This window comes from Carettochelys insculpta, chromosome 32 (genome assembly GCF_033958435.1).
Source record: "Carettochelys insculpta isolate YL-2023 chromosome 32, ASM3395843v1, whole genome shotgun sequence".
In the NCBI taxonomy this organism is placed as follows: Eukaryota; Metazoa; Chordata; order Testudines; family Carettochelyidae; genus Carettochelys; species Carettochelys insculpta.
In genome coordinates this window covers 2,359,562-2,382,902 of record NC_134168.1, presented here as the reverse complement: position 1 = coordinate 2,382,902, position 23,341 = coordinate 2,359,562, and the positions used below count along the sequence as shown (strand labels likewise).

The 23,341-nt window shown below is 68.7% G+C and overlaps 1 protein-coding gene and 1 non-coding gene across 2 annotated transcripts; both read left to right on the top strand.

Moving 5' to 3' along the window:
* Positions 1-252: 252 nt before the first annotated feature.
* PNP (purine nucleoside phosphorylase) lies at positions 253-10,336 on the top strand. The gene is made up of 6 exons (XM_074982680.1): positions 253-410; positions 5,062-5,231; positions 5,896-5,999; positions 6,145-6,320; positions 8,772-8,962; positions 9,570-10,336. Exons 1-6 carry the CDS (start codon positions 253-255, stop codon positions 9,782-9,784), a joined length of 1,014 nt encoding a protein of 337 aa, XP_074838781.1. The 3' UTR covers positions 9,785-10,336.
* Positions 10,337-22,468: 12,132 nt separating this feature from the next.
* Positions 22,469-22,540, top strand: TRNAP-UGG (transfer RNA proline (anticodon UGG)). The gene has a single exon. It is a non-coding gene; the product is annotated as a tRNA-Pro (tRNA).
* Positions 22,541-23,341: the final 801 nt, after the last annotated feature.

Genomic DNA, 23,341 nt, shown 5'->3' with positions numbered 1-23,341 from the left:
GGGGGTGGGGCGGAGTGGGGGGGTTCCCCAGGGACGGGGGCCCGGGATGGGGGGATCCCCGGGGGCGGGGCGGAGTGGGGGGGATCCCCGAGGAGGGGGCCCGGGATAGGGGGGTTCCCAGGGGTGGGGCGGAGTGGGGGGGTTCCCCAGGGACGGGGGCCCGGGATGGGGGGATCCCCGGGGGCGGGGCGGAGTGGGGGGGACCCGGGGGACGGGGGCCCGGGATGGGGGAGTTCCCGGGGGCGGGGCGGAATGGGGGAGATCCTCGGGGAGGGGGCCCGGGATAGAGGGGATCCCCGGGGGCGGGGCGGGGCGGGGGCGGGGCGACACATCGGAGTCTCTGGCCCGCCCGCGCCCGCCGCAGCATCGCCGGGAGTCGCCATGGAGTCGGCAGCCGGGGCGGAGCGCAGGTGTGCGGGGGGGCCGGACGCCTGGGTTCACCCAGCGCTGCGGGGGGCAGTGGGGACTAGGGGTCACAGCCGGGGGTGGGGGGCCGGACGCCTGGGTTCGCCCAGCGCTGCGGGGGGCAGTGGGGACTAGGGGTCACAGCCGGGGGTGGGGGGCCGGACGCCTGGGTTCGCCCAGCGCTGCGGGGGGCAGTGGGGACTAGGGGTCACAGCCGGGGGTGGGGGGCCGGACGCCTGGGTTCGCCCAGCGCTGCGGGGGGCAGTGGGGACTAGGGGTCACAGCCGGGGGTGGGGGGCCGGACGCCTGGGTTCCCCCAGCGCTGCGGGGGGCAGTGGGGACTAGGGGTCACAGCCGGGGGTGGGGGGCCGGACGCCTGGGTTCGCCCAGCGCTGCGGGGGGCAGTGGGGACTAGGGGTCACAGCCGGGGGTGGGGGGCCGGACGCCTGGGTTCGCCCAGCGCTGCGGGGGGCAGTGGGGACTAGGGGTCACAGCCGGGGGTGGGGGGCCGGACGCCTGGGTTCCCCCAGCGCTGCGGGGGGCAGTGGGGACTAGGGGTCACAGCCGGGGGTGGGGGGCCGGACGCCTGGGTTCACCCAGCGCTGCGGGGGGCAGTGGGGACTAGGGGTCACAGCCGGGGGTGGGGGGCCGGACGCCTGGGTTCACCCAGCGCTGCGGGGGGCAGTGGGGACTAGTGATCACAGCCGGGGGTGGGGAGCCGGACGCCTGGGTTCACCCAGCGCTGCGGGGGGCAGTGGGGACTAGGGGTCACAGCCGGGGGTGGGGGGCCGGACGCCTGGGTTCACCCAGCGCTGCGGGGGGCAGTGGGGACTAGGGGTCACAGCCGGGGGTGGGGGGCCGGACGCCTGGGTTCGCCCAGCGCTGCGGGGGGCAGTGGGGACTAGGGATCACAGCCGGGGGTGGGGGGCCGGACGCCTGGGTTCGCCCAGCGCTGCGGGGGGCAGTGGGGACTAGTGATCACAGCCGGGGGTGGGGGGCCGGACGCCTGGGTTCGCCCAGCGCTGCGGGGGGCAGTGGGGACTAGGGGTCACAGCCGGGGGTGGGGGGCCGGACGCCTGGGTTCGCCCAGCGCTGCGGGGGGCAGTGGGGACTAGGGGTCACAGCCGGGGGTGGGGGGCCGGACGCCTGGGTTCGCCCAGCGCTGCGGGGGGCAGTGGGGACTAGGGGTCACAGCCGGGGGTGGGGGGCCGGACGCCTGGGTTCGCCCAGCGCTGCGGGGGGCAGTGGGGACTAGTGATCACAGCCGGGGGTGGGGGGCCGGACGCCTGGGTTCACCCAGCGCTGTGGGGGGCAGTGGGGACTAGTGATCACAGCCGGGGGTGGGGGGCCGGACGCCTGGGTTCACCCAGCGCTGCGGGGGGCAGTGGGGACTAGGGGTCACAGCCGGGGGTGGGGGGCCGGACGCCTGGGTTCACCCAGCGCTGCGGGGGGCAGTGGGGACTAGGGGTCACAGCCGGGGGTGGGGGGCCGGACGCCTGGGTTCACCCAGCGCTGCGGGGGGCAGTGGGGACTAGGGGTCACAGCCGGGGGTGGGGGGCCGGACGCCTGGGTTCACCCAGCGCTGCGGGGGGCAGTGGGGACTAGTGATCACAGCCGGGGGGGCCGGACGCCTGGGTTCACCCAGCGCTGTGCGGGGCAGTGGGGACTAGGGGTCACAGCCGGGGGTGGGGGGCCGGATGCCTGGGTACACCCAGCGCTGTGGGGGGCAGTGGGGACTAGGGGTCACAGCCGGGGGTGGGGTGGACGCCTGGGTTCACCCAGCGCTGTGGGGTGCAGTGGGGACTAGTGATCACAGCCGGGGGGGGCGGACGCCTGGGTTCACCCAGCGCTGTGCGGGGCAGTGGGGACTAGGGGTCACAGCCGGGGGTGGGGGGCCGGATGCCTGGGTTCACCCAGCGCTGTGCGGGGCAGTGGGGACTAGGGGTCACAGCCGGGGGTGGGGTGGACGCCTGGGTTCACCCAGCGCTGTGGGGGGCAGTGGGGACTAGGGGTCACAGCCGGGGGTGGGGTGGACGCCTGGGTTCACCCAGCGCTGCGGGGGGCAGTGGGGACTAGGGGTCACAGGCGGGGGCGTTATTTATGGTGTGCTGCTGAGCAGGTGGTACCAGGACCAGTTGGAAGAGAGCTGGGGGCTGTTTCCTGTCAGGCTGGGGCCCAGTGCCCCCATCTGCCCTCCCCGCAGCCTGTGCCCCCAAATCCAGTGCCCCTGCCCCTGACCCTGCCCCTTGCAATGGACCAGCTCCCACCTGCTCCCTGACCCCTTGATGGCTTCTGGGGCAGGAGCTGGGTCCTTCCAGGGGGCACTGGCCTGGTCCAGCTCCTGGCATCTGCAAGGAGGGGTGAGCTCAGCCCCTGTGCCCCACTTCCCGCTGGGTTTAGCTACCAGCCGGCCCTGGGGGGCCCTTCCCCCCCCACCAGAAGGTGTCCCCCAGGCAGCTGCGCGTCTCGGCCCAGCGCGGCACGTGACGAGATGGGCAGAGATGGCCCTGTTGTGGGGAACCCGCCCAGGGGCACCCTGCCAGCCCGGCCCTGGGGAGTAACGGCCGGGGCGCCCACAGGGAGTGGGGCAGAGCCAAACCCCACCCAGGGGCACCCTGCCAGCCCGGCCCTGGGGGGGTAACGGCCAGGGAGCCCACGGGGAGTGGGGCAGAGCCAAACCCCACCCAGGGGCACCCTGCCAGCCCGGCCCTGGGGGGTATCGGCCGGGGGGCCCACGGGGAGTGGGGCAGAGCCAAACCCCACCCAGGGGCGCCCTGCCAGCCCGGCCCTGGGGGGTATCGGCCGGGGGGCCCACGGGGAGTGGGGCAGAGCCAAACCCCACCCAGGGGCACCCTGCCAGCCCGGCCCTGGGGGGTATCGGCCGGGGGGCCCACGGGGAGTGGGGCAGAGCCAAACCCCACCCAGGGGCGCCCTGCCAGCCCGGCCCTGGGGGGTAACGGCTGGGGGGCCCACGGGAAGCAGGGCAGAGATGGCCCCGTTCTGGGAACCCCACCCGGGGGCACCCTGCCAGTGGGGCCCTGCGGGGTAACGGCCGGGGGACCCACGGGGAGTGGGGCAGAGCCAAACCCCACCCATGGGGTCTCTGCGAGCCCGGCCCTGGGGGGTAACAGCTGGGGGGCAGGGCAGGGCCACGTCCCTCGCAGGCTCCCTCCCCCCGCGCCTGCCAGCCCCGCCCCCCGGTAAGCGCTGGCTGAGACAGCCACTTCCCCTCGGGTGGCCTGGGGTGACCCCGCTCCCCTGGTTACTGATCTCCAGCTTCGGGGGCGGGAGCAGAGCCAGGCCCAGGGCGGGCGGGCCTGGGGCCGGGGCGGGCGTTCCCCACTAGCCGGGGCGCTGCTGGCCCAGGGCCACATCCTGCCGGGCTGGGACCCCTCTCGCGGGGGGCCAGGAAGCTGGCAGCTCTCTGCAGGGCCGGCCTGGGCCCCTGGCAGCTCAGCTCGGCTCAGCGCCCGCCCTCGCCTTCCTGGGGCTGGGACCTCCCCCCGCCAGTGCTGTGTCTTGCCAAGCTCTGCCGAGCTGTGCCGCCCCGGCCTGGGCCTGGGCCTGGGTCTGGGCCTGGGCCTGTGTGATGGGGTTCTGGGGTCCCCCAAGCTCTGCACCCCGTCCGCAGGCAGGAGAGTCTCTCACTCAGCAGGAGAACAGCAGGTTTATGAGCCGACAGGACACAGCGTCGTACAGAGGAGTCAGTGCAGCCGGCAGAGACAGCCAGTCCCATCCATGCTGGGGAGAGGAGGCCCCGAGGGCCCCCAGAGCCGGGGCCTGGCCCCCTCCTTTGTCTCTCTGTCCCTCAGCCCAGACTCACTGCTTCCCACTCCCAGTGCCAATTCAAACCCCTCAGGCTCCACCTCCTCCTCTGTCTCCAGTACAAAGGTGTTACCTGGTTATCAAGGTTACCCTCAGCAGGAGCCCCCCACCCTGTGTGAGCCCCTCACACACACACAGGTATCCCCCACTCCATCACAGCCTGTGCACCCCTGTACTGCTGCACCCCCAGATGGCCTGGCCTGGGCCTGTGCACCCCTGTACCGCTGCATTCCCCCCCATGGCCTGGCCCTGTGTGCATGTGTGTTGCAGTGCCCCTGCCGTGCGTGTGCGTGCGTGTGTGTGCCCCTGCCGTGCGTGTGCGCATGGGTGCGGGTACGAGCAGCCCTGCTGTGGGTGTGCGTGTGTTTGTGTATGTGTTGCAGTGCCCCTCCTGTGCATGTGCGTGTGCGAGCGTGTGTTGCAGTGTCCCTGCCATGCATGTGTGTGTGCATGTGCATTGCAGTGCCCCTGCCGTGCGTGTGCGTGTGCTTGTGTGTGTGTTGCAGTGCCCCTGCCGTGTGTGCGTGTGCCTTGCCGTGCCCCTGGTGTGTGTGTGCGAGCGTGTGTTGCAGTGCCCCTGCTGTGCGCGTGGGTGTGGGTGCGAGCGGCCCTGCCGTGCGTGTGCGTGTGCTTGCATGTGCCTTGCAGTGCCCCTGCTGTGCATGTGCGTGTGCTTGCGTGTGCCTTGCAGTGCCCCTGCCGTGCATGTGCGTGTGCTTGCGTGTGCCTTGCTGTGCCCCTGCCGTGCGCGTGGGTGTGGGTGTGGGTGCGAGCGGCCCTGCTCCGCGCACAGCCACCGGTGACGGCTCCGCCGTGTCTCCCCACGCACAGGCTGACATACGAGCAGCACAAGGAGACGGCCGACTGGCTGCTGGCTCAGACCTCGCACCGGCCCAGCTTGGCCATCATCTGCGGCTCGGGCCTGGGGGGCCTGGCCGACCTGCTGAGCGACCCGGTCGTGTTCGACTACGCCGACATCCCCAACTTCCCCCGCAGCACAGGTACCGCCGGGGGCGCCGCACGGTCCAGCCGGCGCTGGGGGGTCTGTGCCGTGAGATGGGCGCCGGGGGAGTGGGGGGGGCCGTGCCGTGTGATGGGCGCTGTGGGGCACCAGCGAACAGCAGAGACCCCATCTATCCCCATCCGTCTGCGCAGTGCCAGGCCATGAAGGGAAGCTAGTGTTTGGCATGGGGGGGCAGCGGGGGGCAGACCGCGAGCGGCAGGACCCCGTCTAACCCTGCCCCTCTGCGCAGTGCTGGGCCATGCGGGGAAGCTGGTGTTCGGCACGCTGGGGCAGCGGGGGGCAGACCGCTAGGGGCAGGACCCCGTCTAACCCCACCCCTCTGCACAGTGCTGGGCCATGCGGGGAAGCTGGTGTTCGGCACGCTGGGGCAGCGGGGGGCAGACCGCGAGGGGCAGGACCCCGTCTAACCCCACCCCTCTGCACAGTGCCGGGCCATGCGCGGAAGCTGGTGTTTGGCACGCTGGGGCAGTGGGGGGCAGCGGGGGGCAGACTGCGAGCGGCAGGACCCCATCTAACCCCGCCCCTCTGCGCAGTGCCGGGCCATGCGGGGAAGCTGGTGTTTGGCACGCTGGGGCAGTGGGGGGCAGCGGGGGGCAGACTGCGAGCGGCAGGACCCCATCTAACCCCGCCCCTCTGCGCAGTGCTGGGCCATGCGGGGAAGCTGGTGTTCGGCACGCTGGCGGGGGTGAGCTGCGTGGTGATGAAGGGCCGGTTTCACATGTATGAGGGATACCCGCCGTGGAAGGTGAGTCTCTGCCAGCGCGGGGTCCGGAATGTGGGGCTGTGGGTCAGGAGTGAGGGGCACCAGCTAGGCTGGGGAGTGTCTGGCCATCCCCCTGCCTGCCCCACCTGGACATGCAGCCCCCCAAGCCCTGCCTGCTCCTCCCCAGGTGACATTCCCGGTGCGGGTCTTCCACCTGCTGGGCGCAGAGACCCTGATCGTCACCAACGCGGCCGGGGGGCTGAACCGCGGGTATGAGGTGGGCGACATCATGGTGATCCGGGACCACATCAACACGCCTGGCCTGGCAGGCATCAACCCGCTGACCGGCCCCAACGACGAGAGGTAGGAGCTGCCGCCCCCAGGCCCAACACTCTGCTCCCTGCGCACAGGGGATGTGGTGCCGGGGCCGCCCGCTCTGGGCCGGGCGCAGAGGGGATGTACAAGGGCTGGGCCGGCTGTGCCGCTATGGGCCGGGCGCAGAGGGGATGTGGTGCAGGTGCCGGGGCGGCTCTGCCGCTCCGGGCCGGGCGCAGAGGGGATGTACAAGGGCCGGGCCGGCTCTGCCACTCCGGGCCGGGTGCAGAGGGGATGTACGAGGGCCGGGCCGGCTCTGCCGCTCCGGGCCGGGCGCAGAGGGGATGTACAAGGGCTGGGCCGTCTCTGCCGCTCCGGGCCGGGTGCAGAGGGGATGTACGAGGGCCGGGCCGGCTCTGCCGCTCCGGGCCGGGCGCAGAGGGCATGTGGTGCAGGTGCTGGGCCGGCTCTGCCGTTCTGGGCCGGGCGCAGAGGGGATGTACGAGGGCCGGGCCGGCTCTGCTGCTCCGGGCCAGGCGCAGAGGGGATGTACGAGGGCCGGGCCGGCTCTGCCGCTCCGGGCCGGGTGCAGAGGGGATGTACGAGGGCCGGGCCGGCTCTGCTGCTCCGGGCCAGGCGCAGAGGGGATGTACGAGGGCCGGGCCGGCTCTGCCGCTCCGGGCCGGGCGCAGAGGGGATGTACGAGGGCTGGGCCGGCTCTGCTGCTCTGGGCCAGGCGCAGAGGGGATGTACGAGGGCCGGGCCGGCTCTGCCGCTCCGGGCCAGGCGCAGAGGGGATGTACGAGGGCCAGGCCGGCTCTGCCGCTCCGGGCCGGGCTCAGAGGGGATGTACGAGGGCTGGGCCGGCTCTGCCGCTCCGGGCCGGGCGCAGAGGGGATGTACGAGGGCCGGGCCGGCTCTGCTGCTCTGGGCCAGGCGCGCCAGGTGTGGGCAGGCAGGACAGCAAGTCAGGGCTCAGGTGTTGGGGGCCGGTGTAGGGAAGCCCAGCAGTGATGGGACAGTGCATGTGAAGGTGGTCGGGGCTCACTGGGGGAGCTGCAGGAGATCTGGGGCAGGTGGCTCATCGGGTGCTCCAGGTGTAGGGGGAGTGGGGCTGCCTGGGGGTTCTGGGCAGGGGGAAGGAGGAGGCTTGGTAGGAAGGTCTCGGCCCAGAGGGACTGGATGGACGTGGGAGCAGCTCCCTGTGCAGGGACCGGCAGCGGGGGGCAGTGGGGGACAGTCTACGGCATTTCCAGCGGCTGCGAGAGAAATTGAGGGGTGGGTCTGACCTGGCGCCAGAGGCGGTGCAGGGGGAGAGATGTGCCCGACCTGGGCTAGCTGCTGAGCCCAGCAGGGTGCAACCCCCCGACCCTGCCCCCTGCCCCCCAAGTGATTTACTTCTCTAGCTGCTGAGCCCAGCAGGGTGCAACCCCCCGACCCTGCCCCCTGTCCCCCAAGTGATTTACTTCTCTAGCTGCTGAGCCCAGCAGGGTGCAACCCCCCGACCCTGCCCCCTGTCCCCCAAGTGATTTACTTCTCTAGCTGCTGAGCCCAGCAGGGTGCAACCCCCCGACCCTGCCCCCTGCCCCCCAAGTGATTTACTTCTCTAGCTGCTGAGCCCGGCAGGGTGCAACCCCCCGGCCCTGCCCCCTGCCCCCCAAGTGATTTACTTCTCTAGCTGCTGAGCCCAGCAGGGTGTGACCCCAGGGGGACCCCTCCCAGCCCTGTCCCCCAGTGATTTACCCTTCTAGCTGCTGAGCCCAGCAGGGTGCGACCCCCCGGCCCTGCCCCCTGCCCCCCAAGTGATTTACTTCTCTAGCTGCTGAGCCCGGCAGGGTGCAACCCCGCGGCCCTGCCCCCTGCCCCCCAAGTGATTTACTTCTCTAGCTGCTGAGCCCAGCAGGGTGTGACCCCAGGGGGACCCCTCCCAGCCCTGTTCCCCAGTGATTTACCCTTCTAGCTGCTGAGCCCAGCAGGGTGCGACCCCCCCCCGGCCCTGCCCCCTGCCACCCAGCGATCTACCCCTGTAGCTGCTGGGCCAGCACAGGGAGAGACCCCCAGCCCTGCCCCCCCGCCCCCCCCAGCGACTTACCCCTGTAGCTTCTGGGCCAGCACAGGGAGGGACCCCGCACCCCACCCTCCCCAGTGAATTACCCCTCTAGCTTCTGGGCCAGCACAGGGAGGGATCCCCGGATCTGCCCCCCACCCCCCCAGTGACTTACCCCTTAGCTGCTGCCGCAGGCCCCACCCCGGCTGCGGGAGGGTCGCGCGGTGGCCCTTGGGGCTGTCCCGGCCGCCGGTGGTTTTCCCAGGAACCCGCAGGGGATGTAAATGCTGCACACGCCCAGTGGCGCACAATCCCCCCCAGGGCTGGCGGGAGCACCGGGCCGCGATGTCCCGGCCAGGGCTCGGCCCCAGGTGGGGACCGGGGGGGCTTTGCCTCTGCCTCTGCCTCCACCCCCAGCCCCCCTCCCCTCCCCTCTCACCCGCCCGCGGCAGGTTCGGGCCTCGGTTCCCCGCCATGTCGGACGCCTACGACGAGCAGCTGCGTGGGCTGGCGCTGGCCGTGGGCAAGGAGCTCGGCTACGCCCGGGGCCTGCACGAGGGCGCCTACTGCTTCTTGGGGGGTCCCAACTACGAGACCATCGCCGAGTGCCGCTTCCTGCAGCAGCTGGGTGCCGACGCCGTGGGTGAGCCGGTGCAGCGGGGCGGGGGTGCTACGTGGGGTGGTGGGGGCAGGCGGGGACCGGAGGGGAGGGGAAGGGGGGCGGCGGCTGAGGGGAGGGGACGCGGGCAGGGGCCGGGCGGGGACCAGAGGGGAGGGGAGGGGATGCGGGCAGGGGGCAGGCAGGGAGCAGAGGGGAGGGTAAGGAGAGCGGTGGCTGGGGGGAAGGGGACGCAGGTGGGGGCCGGGTGGGGACCACAGGGGAGGGGAAGGGGAAGGGGCGGCGGCTGAGGGGAGGGGACGCGGGCAGGGGCCGGGCAGGGACCACAGGGGAGGGGAAGGGGGGCGGCGGCTGAGGGGGAGGGGACGCGGGCAGGGGCTGGGCAGGGACCGGAGGGGAGGGGAAGGGGGGCAGTGGCTGGGGGGAGGGGACGCGGGCGGGGGGTGGGCGGTGGCTGAGGGGAGGGGACGCGGGCAGGGGGTGGGCAGTGGCTGAGGGGAAGGGGACGCGGGTGGGGGCTGGGCAGGGACTGGAGGGGAGGGGAAGGGGGGCGGTGGCTGAGGGGAGGGGATGCGGGCGGGGGCCCCCGGCCACCCACCCCGGCTGACGTGTGCCGCCCCCCTCCCCCCAGGCATGAGCACGGTGCCGGAGGTGATCGTGGCCCGGCACTGCGGCCTGCGCGTCTTTGGCTTCTCGCTGATCACCAACAAGGCGGTGCTGGAGTACGGCACGCGGGAGAAGGCCAACCACGCCGAGGTGCTGGAGGCCGGGCGCCAGGCCGCCCGCAAGCTGGAGCACCTGGTCTCCGTGCTGGTGGAGCGCATGAGGAGTGCTGGCCTGGCGTAGTCGGCACGGGCCCCGCCCCCGCCCCCGCCCCCGGACAGCTGTTGCCCTGCCCCCTCCTCTGGCCACGCCCACTGGCAAACATTGCCCCGCCCCTCTGAGCCGCCCCCTCGGGGAAGGAGGGGTGTCCCACGAACCCCCTTCTCACAGCTGGTGCCCCTCGGGGGAAGGGACCAACCCTGGTCCTGGTGCCGTGGGTGGGAGCATCTGCCCAGCTCTCTCTGGGACCAGCCCCTGTGGGGCGCCCCCCATGTTCCCCTCAGCCCCTTCCAGCTCCTCAGGGATGAATGAGTTCATCCCCGCTGCTCAGATTGCAGTCGCCCAGCGACCGGGGTCCCAGCTCCCCCCACCAGGCGTCTCTGCCCCCCCATACCCTCCATCCGTGGCATGGCCACAGACTGCCCCCCATGTCCCCCGTCTGTGGCATGGCCGCAGGCTGCCCCCCCGTACCCCCATCCGTGGCATGGCCATAGGCTGCCCCCCCCGTGTCCCCCGTCCTTGGCATGGCTGCAGGCTGCACCTCGCCGCCTGGCTAAAATACAGCGATGGCAGAAGCTGGCCCGTCCCGGCTGCGTTTGTCGGGGCTGGCACACAGGGCTGGTGGGTGGCTGGGGGGGCTGTTTCTCTGGCAGGGCCCCCCGCCTGGGTGTGTTGCAGGGTCGGGTTCCTGGCCGACTACCCTGGGGGCCACTGACGGGGCAAACCCGGGTGGGCGGGTCGGGGGCCGTGGCCAATCGGCTGCCCAGGACATCCCCAGAGAGCTCAGCCCCGCCCGGCCGAGGGGAGCTGGGTGATGGGGGCGCGGCGCCCCGAAAATGTGACAAGAGATTGTCCTGCCCTGCCTGGCGCTGCTGGGGCGGCTGCCGTGCTGGTGAGTGCCGGATGCCCGACCCCTGCTACCGGGCTCCCAGCCACTCACCCCCCACACACAGCGTGGGGAGGGGCGAGCCCTGAGCCAGAGGGGATGTGGTCCCAGTCCCCCCCCGCAGGCTAAGGGTCATGTGTGGAGGGTCCGTCCCATGGCTACTGCGCCACCGTATCCATCCTCGCCCATGGCCCCCCGCCCCACTGGTGTCTCGCAGGCTGCTGCGAGGGGCCGGGGAGTCCCCCTTGTCCATGTCCACAGCAGGCAGGGCGCGGTCCGTCCCTGGGTCTGCACGGGGAGTGGGGGCGGCAGCAGGGACCCTCCTGCACCCGTCTGCCCTTCTCCGAACCTGGCCGGCCCCCTGCATCTCTCTGGGGGTCTCTGAACCCCGGGCTGTGCCCCCCCCCCGGCCATCCCTCTGCACCCCGTCTGCCCTTCTCCGAACCCCGGGCTGTGCCCCCCCCCAGCCATCCCCCTGCACCCCGTCTGCCCTTCTCCGAACCTGGCCGGCCCCCTGCATCTCTCTGGGGGTCTCTGAACCCTGGGCTGTGCCCCTCCCCCGGCCATCCCCCTGCACCCCATCTGCCCTTCTCCGAACCCCGGGCTGTGCCCCCCCCCAGCCATCCCCCTGCACCCCGTCTGCCCTTCTCCGAACCCCGGGCTGTGCCCCTCCCCCGGCCATCCCCCTGCACCCCATCTGCCCTTCTCCGAACCCCGGGCTGTGCCCCCCCCGGCCATCCCCCTGCACCCCGTCTGCCCTTCTCCGAACCCCGGGCTGTGCCCCTCCCCCGGCCATCCCCCTGCACCCCGTCTGCCCTTCTCCGAACCCCGGGCTGTGCCCCCCCCCCAGCCATCCCCCTGCACCCCGTCTGCCCTTCTCCGAACCCCGGGCTGTGCCCCTCCCCCGCCCATCCCCCTGCACCCCGTCTGCCCTTCTCCGAACCCCGGGCTGTGCCCCTCCCCCGGCCATCCCCCTGCACCCCATCTGCCCTTCTCCGAACCTGGCCGGCCCCCTGCATCTCTCTGGGGGTCTCTGAATCCTGGGCTGTGCCCCTCCCCCGCCCATCCCTCTGCACCCCGTCTGCCCTTCTCCGAACCCCGGGCTGTGCCCCCCCCCGCCCATCCCCCTGCACCCCGTCTGCCCTTCTCCGAACCCCGGGCTGTGCCCCTCCCCCGGCCATCCCCCTGCACCCCGTCTGCCCTTCTCCGAACCCCGGGCTGTGCCCCTCCCCCGCCCATCCCCCTGCACCCCGTCTGCCCTTCTCCGAACCCCGGGCTGTGCCCTGCCCCGGCCATCCCCCTGCACCCCAACTGCCCTTCTCCGAACCCCGGGCTGTGCCCCCCCCCGGCCATCCCTCTGCACCCCGTCTGCCCTTCTCCGAACCCCGGGCTGTGCCCCTCCCCCGGCCATCCCCCTGCACCCCGTCTGCCCTTCTCCGAACCCCGGGCTGTGCCCCCCCCCGGCCATCCCCCTGCACCCCATCTGCCCTTCTCCGAACCCCGGGCTGTGCCCCTCCCCCGGCCATCCCCCTGCACCCCGTCTGCCCTTCTCCGAACCCCGGGCTGTGCCCCCCCCCGGCCATCCCCCTGCCCCCCGTCTGCCCTTCTCCGAACCCCGGGCTGTGCCCCTCCCCCGGCCATCCCCCTGCACCCCGTCTGCCCTTCTCCGAACCCCGGGCTGTGCCCCCCCCCGGCCATCCCCCTGCACCCCGTCTGCCCTTCTCCGAACCCCGGGCTGTGCCCCTCCCCCGGCCATCCCCCTGCACCCCGTCTGCCCTTCTCCGAACCCCGGGCTGTGCCCCTCCCCCGGCCATCCCCCTGCACCCCGTCTGCCCTTCTCCGAACCCCGGGCTGTGCCCCCCCCCGGCCATCCCCCTGCACCCCGTCTGCCCTTCTCCGAACCCCGGGCTGTGCCCCTCCCCCGGCCATCCCCCTGCACCCCGTCTGCCCTTCTCCGAACCCCGGGCTGTGCCCCTCCCCCGCCCATCCCCCTGCACCCCGTCTGCCCTTCTCCGAACCCCGGGCTGTGCCCCTCCCCCGGCCATCCCCCTGCACCCCGTCTGCCCTTCTCCGAACCCCGGGCTGTGCCCCTCCCCCGGCCATCCCCCTGCCCCCCGTCTGCCCTTCTCCGAACCCCGGGCTGTGCCCCTCCCCCAAGCATCCCCCTGCACCCCGTCTGCCCTTCTCCGAACCCCGGGCTGTGCCCCTCCCCCGGCCATCCCCCTGCACCCCGTCTGCCCTTCTCCGAACCCCGGGCTGTGCCCCTCCCCCGGCCATCCCCCTGCACCCCGTCTGCCCTTCTCCGAACCCCGGGCTGTGCCCCTCCCCCGGCCATCCCCCTGCACCCCGTCTGCCCTTCTCCGAACCCCGGGCTGTGCCCCTCCCCCCTGGCCATCCCCCTGCACCCCGTCTGCCCTTCTCCGAACCCCGGGCTGTGCCCCTCCCCCCTGGCCATCCCCCTGCACCCCGTCTGCCCTTCTCCGAACCCCGGGCTGTGCCCCTCCCCCAACCATCCCCCTGCACCCCGTCTGCCCTTCTCCGAACCCCGGGCTGTGCCCCTCCCCCGGCCATCCCCCTGCACCCCGTCTGCCCTTCTCCGAACCCCGGGCTGTGCCCCCCCCCGGCCATCCCCCTGCACCCCGTCTGCCCTTCTCCGAACCCCGGGCTGTGCCCCTCCCCCAACCATCCCCCTGCACCCCGTCTGCCCTTCTCCGAACCCCGGGCTGTGCCCCCCCCCGGCCATCCCCCTGCACCCCGTCTGCCCTTCTCCGAACCCCGGGCTGTGCCCCTCCCCGGCCATCCCCCTGCACCCCGTCTGCCCTTCTCCGAACCCCGGGCTGTGCCCCTCCCCCAACCATCCCCCTGCACCCCGTCTGCCCTTCTCCGAACCCCGGGCTGTGCCCCCCCCCGGCCATCCCCCTGCACCCCGTCTGCCCTTCTCCGAACCCCGGGCTGTGCCCCCCCCCGGCCATCCCCCTGCACCCCGTCTGCCCTTCTCCGAACCCCGGGCTGTGCCCCTCCCCCGGCCATCCCTCTGCACCCCATCTGCCCTTCTCCGAACCCCGGGCTGTGCCCCTCCCCCAGCCATCCCCCTGCACCCCGTCTGCCCTTCTCCGAACCCCGGGCTGTGCCCCTCCCCCAGCCATCCCCCTGCACCCCGTCTGCCCTTCTCCGAACCCCGGGCTGTGCCCCTCCCCCGCCCATCCCCCTGCACCCCGTCTGCCCTTCTCCGAACCCCGGGCTGTGCCCCCCCCCGGCCATCCCCCTGCCCCCCATCTGCCCTTCTCCGAACCCCGGGCTGTGCCCCTCCCCCGGCCATCCCCCTGCACCCCATCTGCCCTTCTCCGAACCCCGGGCTGTGCCCCCCCCTGGCCATCCCCCTGCACCCCGTCTGCCCTTCTCCGAACCCCGGGCTGTGCCCCTCCCCCGGCCATCCCCCTGCACCCCGTCTGCCCTTCTCCGAACCCCGGGCTGTGCCCCTCCCCCAACCATCCCCCTGCACCCCGTCTGCCCTTCTCCGAACCCCGGGCTGTGCCCCTCCCCCGGCCATCCCCCTGCACCCCGTCTGCCCTTCTCCGAACCCCGGGCTGTGCCCCCCCCCGGCCATCCCCCTGCACCCCGTCTGCCCTTCTCCGAACCCCGGGCTGTGCCCCTCCCCCGGCCATCCCCCTGCACCCCGTCTGCCCTTCTCCGAACCCCGGGCTGTGCCCCTCCCCCGGCCATCCCCCTGCACCCCGTCTGCCCTTCTCCGAACCCCGGGCTGTGCCCCCCCCCGGCCATCCCCCTGCACCCCGTCTGCCCTTCTCCGAACCCCGGGCTGTGCCCCCCCCCGGCCATCCCCCTGCACCCCGTCTGCCCTTCTCCGAACCCCGGGCTGTGCCCCCCCCCCGGCCATCCCCCTGCACCCCGTCTGCCCTTCTCCGAACCCCGGGCTGTGCCCCTCCCCCGGCCATCCCCCTGCACCCCGTCTGCCCTTCTCCGAACCCCGGGCTGTGCCCCTCCCCCGCCCATCCCCCTGCACCCCGTCTGCCCTTCTCCGAACCCCGGGCTGTGCCCCTCCCCCGGCCATCCCCCTGCACCCCGTCTGCCCTTCTCCGAACCCCGGGCTGTGCCCCTCCCCCGGCCATCCCCCTGCCCCCCGTCTGCCCTTCTCCGAACCCCGGGCTGTGCCCCTCCCCCAAGCATCCCCCTGCACCCCGTCTGCCCTTCTCCGAACCCCGGGCTGTGCCCCTCCCCCGCCCATCCCCCTGCACCCCGTCTGCCCTTCTCCGAACCCCGGGCTGTGCCCCTCCCCCGCCCATCCCCCTGCACCCCGTCTGCCCTTCTCCGAACCCCGGGCTGTGCCCCTCCCCCGGCCATCCCCCTGCACCCCGTCTGCCCTTCTCCGAACCCCGGGCTGTGCCCCTCCCCCGGCCATCCCCCTGCACCCCGTCTGCCCTTCTCCGAACCCCGGGCTGTGCCCCTCCCCCCTGGCCATCCCCCTGCACCCCATCTGCCCTTCTCCGAACCCCGGGCTGTGCCCCCCACCCCCGGTGTCTTTAATCCCCCTAGTGTGTCCCCTGGCGAGTGGACTCAGCCCCGTGGTACCTGCTCCAAGCCCTGGGTGGTGGTGGGGCCCTGTGCCCAGGCGGGGCGGGGTGGGGCGGGGTGGGGCTTGCAGCCCGGGCAGGGCTGCCGTTGGCCAGACCCCAGAGGTAGCGCCCAGGCCCTGGTCCCCAAGGAAGGTGGAAGGTCTAATTCCTCTGGCTCCAGCACAGCGCTGGGGGGTGGCGACCCTGCTCGATGGAGCCGGGACAGAGCTTTGCCCTCCCCACGTCGGACCAGCCGGGGCCGTGGGAGCCAGCATCCCGGCCAGACAAGCACGAGGGAACCCTCGAGCCCGCCTTGCATGCCCCACAGCGCGTCCTCAGCCCTCGTGGATTTCCCCGGACTCTGCTCCGGCAGGGGAAGCACCCCGGGGCTGCCCCAGCCCTGGGGGTGCCCCCTGAGCCGGCGGGGCCCCTCTGCTCTGGGGGGGAGAGAAGAGGAGAGCGGCAGGGGAGCCGGGCCCCAGAGGAGGCAGAGCTGGGGCGTTAACGACCCTGGAGGGGACTGCCCTGGCCTTGGGGGCCTGGGGATTAGATCTGTCTCAGTGCCAGCCGGTGGTAAGCCTCCAGGCGGTTAGTGCCTGTGACAACCACCCCTGGGCTCAGCTGGGCTGGCAAACCACAGGGCGGCCGCGGCCAGAGCAAGGGGGCGGCTGGGGCAACTGGGCGCAGAGCGAGGAGAGGCCGACGGGAGACAGGGCTTGAACCCAGCAAGCTGCTTTTCCGTTCCTCTCACCTTGCCCGGGGTCGCCGGTGCCGCCCGCCCCGACGGCCAGAAGAGCCGTTTCGCTGGAATTCGGTGAAACGCTCAGGAACGCGAGAGCCACAAGCGAGTGAGTACGGGACGGCCCTTAATGAACGACGTCAAGCCAGGCTGTGTGTCCGCCTTTGTCACAGTGCCGCCTGCACGCCAAAGTGCAACGCGAGACACGTTCCCGAGCTCTCCAAGTGTCCCGTCTCCTTGCACTGGCCGTGTGTTTGCACCACTGTCAGCCGACTCTGGCTCTCGAACCCACTGCAGTTCTGCCATTTTACTGCGCGTTTCCATTCCCTTTGATACGTGGGGTGTGCGAGGGGCGAGGGGAGAGCTCTGAGCTGTGACAGGCCCTGGCTGGGGTCACTGTCCCTTTCGTACGTGGGGTGTGCAAGGGGCGAGGGGAGAGCTCTGAGCTGTGACAGGCCCTGGCTGGGGTCGCTGTCCCTTTGGTACGTGGGGTGTGCGAGGGGAGAGCTCTGAGCTGTGACGCCCTGGCTGGGGTCGCTGTCCCTTTGGTACGTGGGGTGTGCGAGGGGAGAGCTCTGAGCTGTGACACGCCCTGGCTGGGGTCGCTGTCCCTTTGGTACGTGGGGTGTGCGAGGGGAGAGCTCTGAGCTGTGACGCCCTGGCTGGGGTCGCTGTCCCTTTGGTACGTGGGGTGTGCGAGGGGAGAGCTCTGAGCTGTGACACGCCCTGGCTGGGGTCGCTGTCCCTTTGGTGCATGGGGTGTCCAGGGGGGGAGCTCAGTCTGTAGCCTCACAAGTGACACCAGTCCTGCTTGCACCCCCGTGTACGCTCTGACCCCGGCACTCTCCAGAGAACATGAGGATGTGGGTCTGTCCCACAAGAGCTCAGGAAGTCGCACATGTAAGTGTCAGCCTGTGAGGCGCTACAGGCCGGCTCTGGTGTGCATGGATGACCAAAGGAAAGGGAACACGCCAGCCATGCACGCACAGGACGTCTCCTGTGTCAGGCGGAGCAGCCCTAAGGAGCCCATTGTCTGCTTTGCCCCCGAGCTGGAAGTGCTGGCTGCAGGCTGTCCATGTTCAATGCCCCTGTGATGGGGTTCTGGGGTCCCCCAAGCTCTGCACCCTGTCCGCAGGCAGGAGAGTCTCTCACTCAGCAGGAGAACAGCGGGTTTATTAGCCGACAGGACACAGCATCGTACAGAGGAGTCAGTGCAGCTGGCAGAGACAGCCAGTCCAATCCATGTTGGGGAGAGGAGGCCCCGAGGGGCCCCCAGAGCTGGGGCCTTGCCCCCTCCTTTGTCTCTCTCTCCCTCAGCCCAGACTAACTGCTTCCCAAATCCCAGTTCCAATTCAAACCCCTCAGGCTCCACCTCCTCCTTTGTCTGCAGTACAAAGGTGTTACCTGGTCGTCAAGGTTACCCTCAGCAGGAGCCCCACACCCTGTGTGAGCCCCACACACACACAGGTATCCCCCACTTCATCACATCTCTCCCCCCTTCCAGACCGAACTGAGCGGGGTCACTCAACTGGTGACCTGGGGAAGTTCGGGGCTCTCCCCTTGTGACAGGGCATCGGCTGTACCCTCTGTTCTCCCCTCGATGTGCACCACCTCCACATCATAGTCCTGCTGGGGGAGGCTCCAAGTCAGGAGCTTGGTCTTGGCCCTTTTCATGTGATGCAGCCGGGCAAGTCCCTTTAGTTCCCTTGGGTTGGTTGGTCTCGCTGCTTCGGCCCCGGTCCGTCAGCCACGTTCTCAAGTCGGGCGGGCAGAGCCCATACAGATGCTGCAGCACCAACAGATCAAACAGGTCTTTTGTGGTCTGGGTCCTGCCCCATCTGACCACCAGTCCATACAGCTGCTCCAGCCAATGTCTGGAATTCAGTTACAGTCCAGTAACGGAAGGTACAAATGCTTCCACCCTTGGCATTTAGCCAGACCACCACAATGGCTGTGTGCCTCAGTTTCCCCTTCCATGCCACACAATAGGTTTGGAATGTTCCTTCTCATGTCAGAGGTTGCAAGACTAGTTACAGGGAACAATGGTGACATTTCAGAGTTACAGACTCCTTCAACATACAATTCATGCTTATACATCAATGTCATCATGTCACATGGCTCTTTTCAAACATTCAGTGCATGGTACAATTCTACAGCTTTTGGTAGCAGCACCCCTTGGTTACAGCAGTCAGTGTGAGTAACAGAACAAACCCATTGCAACTGCACATTTACGTTGCTCTTTGGTAGACGACAACTTTTGTGTAACCTCCTTGAGAATCTGGTATTTTGGGGCTAAATGGCTGAGGCCTTTCTTAGCACCATCAAGTTCTAATCTTCTCCCTTGCCCCCTGGGGTGGAAATCTGATCTCTCCGGCTGTGCCCTCCCTTCTAACAAGAGCTGGGCCATTGATGATCTCAGGGAGACGGCCCCCTCCCAGCCAGTCTGGAAATTTGCAAACCAAACTGCTTTCTGAGAGTTGTTTTGTGAGTCCCAGACACAGAATCCACATGAAGGAATCCCTGTTTATCCCTTACTGGCCCACCAGGCCCACAGCTCCTTCGTCCTTCCACCTCCAACTACTGCCTCCCCATGGAATCAGAAGTGGAGTCCAGTATAAGAATATACGTGTTTCCACCATCTGGAGATGGGGAATTGCTGGCCCTCTCCTGCATCCTACAGAGATTGGCTGTGCAGCTGTTTTACTTGGTTCTCACAGGGCTGCTCACACTCCCTGATAGTTTTTACTTTACTTGCACCAGCTTCCAATTCCTGAGAAACTTTTACACTGCCTGCTTTGGACCCTTCCAGAGCACAGCCAGTGGTTTCACACTCAGGCAGGTCCTGGCCATCAGGAGCTGAAACAAACTTCTCCCCAGGCAAAGGGCTGCTCTGGCTCTTACAGACAAGCACCTTTCCTGTTCACTCTCCTTCACCTCACTCCCATTTTCTGCAGTCCCCACAGACGGGTCAGGAAAAGTTTCAGGGAAATTCTCTTCCTTAAGAGCTTCCCCAAACAATAACTCACCCCTGTCTGGCTCCACAGGGTCACTGCTCCCTTGAGCCACAACCAGCTCCTGGGTTTCACCTACGCCCAGGATCACTTCTGGCCCATTAGGCAGATTCCCACGTAATCCCCCTCCAGGCAGACAGCCAGTACCACCGGACAGAAGGTCAGGGTCCCTTTCCTCCCTTCTGCTACCAGCTCCTTTATCTTCATCAGTCAGCATAACTCCATTGCCCGTCTGTTCTTGTGTCCTGGCGAGAGGATGACTCTGGTAGGACAGAGTCCTCTCATCCCCTCCCAATAACACCTCAGCATCAGGCACAGAACAAGTACCAGAATCGTCTGGTCTCTGGGATTCCCTGATGATCCTAACTGGATTAGACCAAGTTAAAGCATCATCCCCCCTGAGAGACACAGAGGCAGGCCCACTGCCCATCTGGGCTTCAGCTGCCCTCAGATCCAGCTCTGGGATCTTGACTCCATCTCGAGCCCCCACAGGCTCAGGCAAAGGATTCACTTCCCCAGAAGCAGAAGCTCTTTTCTTGCACCAAGGACCAGTGTCCTTAGCAGGGATACCACTGCCCATCCCAGAGCCATTCCCTCTGCTCCAGCCCCCATGGCTGGATTCAGAGTCACACCTGGAATGCTCTTTTCTGGTGGATCCTTCTCCAGCCACCCTAGGCTGGGGAATCTTCCTCAGACAATGGGCTAGTTTCCTCATTGGCACCTTTTCCAAACGCAGGCTCTGCTCTCTCCCCAGGCTGCTGCTGCTGTTCAACACAGACAGACAATGGGAGACACTCTCTCCTTTGTCCCAGCCCCCCGGCTGGTCTCCACACACACACAGAAGGTGGAGCAGCTTCTCTCACAGACAACTTGCCATTCCCAGTGGATCAGCTGCTTTCCTGCACAGACACACAGGGACCTTCCTCGGCCCAGGCCTGGAAAACTCTTCGCAGGTCTGTCTTGGCCACTAGTAGATGATGGGTTGGAATCACTCCTTCCCTCCTTGAGCAGTGGCAGGCCACTCGGTTCAGAGCTCCAGGCAGTCCAGGGTTCCCTGCCCCGATCCGGGCTCACCTCTGCAGGATTCTCCTTAACCCTCAGCTCTGCCACAGCACATCCACGCTGCCTTGTCCAGCTTCTTTAATCTCGATTCGGTTTCCAGGTGCTGCCACTTCACAGAGGAGTTGCTCAGCGTGGTTGCAGGCTCTCAGGCTGATGCCCTCTGCACCCCACGATTCCTCGAAGAATCCCTTCAGTGTGCCAGGCTTCTTGCGGGTCACAAGCTGCCCAGGGTTAGGCCGTAGGCCCCTCCGCCCTCTGGGACCGACTCCAACAGACTCCCAGCGGAACCCCTTCTTCAGTGTGACACCCGCTCTCAGGGACCATGAGCACACTGTCTTGGGAAGAACTCATTCAGCGTCAGCCTCCTCAGGGGTCACTTGTTCCTGGGGGTTGGGCTCTCGGCCCTTCCACCTTCTGGGACTGACTCCAACAGATTCCCAGGAGTAACCCCTCCTCGGGTGTGACACCCCCTCTCGAGGACCACGACCGCAGTTGCTTGGGTTCGGCCGCAGGCCCCTCCGCCTTGGGGAACTGCACCTCACTGCCCTTTAGCACACCTGGGTCTCGCAGGCCCCTCTTCTTCCAGGGCCCCGGTCACTTACTGCTGGATGCTCCATCCTCGGGGTGCAGAACATCCCACTTCTGACACCAGTGTGATGGGGTTCTGGGGTCCCCCAAGCTCTGCACCCTGTCCGCAGGCAGGAGAGTCTCTCACTCAGCAGGAAAACAGCAGGTTTATTAGCCGACAGGACACAGCATCGTACAGAGGAGTCAGTACAGCAGGCAGAGACAGCCAGTCCAATCCATGTTGGGGAGAGGAGGCCCCGAGGGGCCCCCAGAGCTGGGGCCTGGCCCCCTCCTTTGTCTCTCTCTCCCTCAGCCCAGACTAACTGCTTCCCAAATCCCAGTTCCAATTCAAACCCCTCAGGCTCCACCTCCTCCTTTGTCTGCAGTACAAAGGTGTTACCTGGTCATCAAGGTTACCCTCAGCAGGAGCCCCACACCCTGTGTGAGCCCCACACACACACAGGTATCCCCCACTTCATCACAGCCCCTTTATCCTCCCCAGTGCCCCACCTCCAGCCAGCGAGGGGCTGTCTCAGCCGGCACATCCTGCTCCTTTGTCTCCTGCAGTCCTGCCTCTCCCGGCACTCGCCCGGCACACCTCTCCCGCCTCTGGGGCCCGGCTCGGATCCGGTGAGCGCTGGCAGCACAGTGACACGCAGGGTCTGGCACCGGCTGGTGGGAGCCGGGCTGGGGCCTTCCCATCTCCTGCATCTCTGAGTGATGAGCTGGGTGCAGTGCCCTGACCGAGTGGAGCAGGACAGCTGGGGAAGAGCCTGTAATGGGGTGTGGGGTCCCCAAGCGCTGCCCCCCGCCTGCAGGCAGGAGTGACTCTCACCCAGCAGGTAGAACAGGAGGTTTATGAGGCGACAGAGCCCAGCTCAGCACAGAGGGGTCAGTACAGCCGGCAGAGACAGTCATTCCAACCCGTCCTGGGGAGAGGAGCCCGAGGGGTGCCCCTCTGGGGTGCAGCTTCCCACCTCGCCAGGCTGGCTCCTTCCAGCTCCCTCTCCCCCAGCTTCTAACTGCCGCGCCAGATTCAAACACAGCTCAGCTCCTCCCTCCTATTTGTTCAGGGCAGAGGTGTTACCTGCCAGCCTGGGGTACAGCCCAGGGGTCATCCTTAGCCGCTGGGAGCTGCTCTGCCTGTCACACGCACGTCCAGCCTAGATATACAGACTAGCCCGGCTCCCTCTCTGCTACGTCCAGCCTGAGTCTCCCATGTACTCCCCCGACTTCACCACAGGGCTCTTGGCCAGCCTGAGCCGGGAGTGACAGCCTGAGCAGTGTCCAGCGTCTGGCAGCTCCGGGGGCTGACGACAATACTGGACACACCCATGATATTTGGCAGTTAAACCTCAAGAATTTGCAGAGCACAGACGCCCTTGTTGCTGCTCAGAGCTGGTGCCAGGCTCTTTTTTTTTTTTTTCCTGGTTTGTTGGTCTAGGGGTATGATTCTTGGTTTGGGTGGAGGGGGCCTCGGCTCAATTCCTGGATGAGCCCAGTTCAATGCTTTGTAAATGGGCTTTAGGAAGCAACTAGAGCTGCGGGCAGGTGGATGCAGTAGCAAAGGTCGGCTCCTGGGGTGAAGAGGGGCACAGAATTCTGGGGGACTGGGACAGGGGAGCGTGGAGACACCAGGCTGGGACGGAGCCGGGGGAACCTTCCCACAGCGCACGCACCGTCCTGCCACGGTGCGTAAGGAGAGCCGGGACAGGCCCTCGGGCAGCCAGCCAGCCAGGGCTGGGCGTTCCAGGGGCCGATCCCAACACAGGGCACACCCTGGAGAGATGCAGCTGCCAGGTGGAGACACTTGTTAAAGGACCAGTGATGGCAGAGCACCGAGGGAGGCACCCGGCAGGTTTGCACCTGTCTGGCTCGTTGGTCTAGGGGTATGATTCTCGCTTTGGGTGCGAGAGGTCCCGGGTTCGAATCCCGGACGAGCCCACCTGCAGCTTTTGGCAAATGGCTCTGACGACAGTAAGGAGCAGCAGGCTTGGGGGGGTGCGGCCGGAAAGGTGAGCCACAGAACTGGAGAAGGGACAACCCCTGGGTGTCCCCTTGTGGTGCCTAACTCCCTTAGGCTCCTTTGGAAATGGCTGTCAAAGGTGTCCTCTGCACTGGCTAGTCTGGGAAATGCAGCGGTGGCTCTGGTGAGGTCTGCGTCCAGCAAAACAAAGAGGCAGAAGTGGGTCTGTCCCACGGAAGCTCCCACCTAATCAGTAATTTGGTCAGTCTTTAAAGTGCTGCTGGACGGCCTTGTTGTTCTGATAGAATACGGGCAATCCCGGCCACCCCCTCTTACCGTTCAACCTCCTGCCTTGGCCGCTTTCCCCTCAGCACAACACACCTGCCGGAGCCGGCCGCAGTCAGGTCCCCGGCCTGGTCGGCCCCAGAAGCCGGGCAGTGAAACCCGGCGCACCGGCTGTGAAAGAGCCCTGTTCCGGCCGGTGCGGATAAGCCGACCCACTTCCCCCTGGAGACAGCTCTCGGTGGCGGGGAGGATTCGTCCCTCAGCCAGGCTCCCGCGGAGGGGGATGAACCGCGCTGCTGGCAGAGCCGCCGGCGCCGGCGGAGCTGTGTCGACACTGCGGTGTTATGGCTGCGCAGGTGGGACACCGCCGCATTCCCAGCTGGGACAGGCCCACCCATCATCACCCCCCCGGGCGCTGTTCAGGCAGATGCCCCACAGGAGTCCGGTGTCATTCCGCTCGCGGGGCCCTGCCCGCGGCTGCCCGGCGCTCTGGC

What these genes read in the sequence shown, in the direction of transcription:
- PNP (XM_074982680.1), top strand. Translation starts at nt 253, where the DNA reads ATGGGGGAGATCCTCGGGGAGGGGGCCCGGGATAGAGGGGATCCCCGG. An exon ending in CAACTTCCCCCGCAGCACAG is followed by an intron (nt 5,232 to 5,895) that starts GTACCGCCGGGG and finishes CCCTCTGCGCAG; the next exon opens with TGCTGGGCCATGCGGGGAAG. An exon ending in AGGGATACCCGCCGTGGAAG is followed by an intron (nt 6,000 to 6,144) that starts GTGAGTCTCTGC and finishes GCTCCTCCCCAG; the next exon opens with GTGACATTCCCGGTGCGGGT.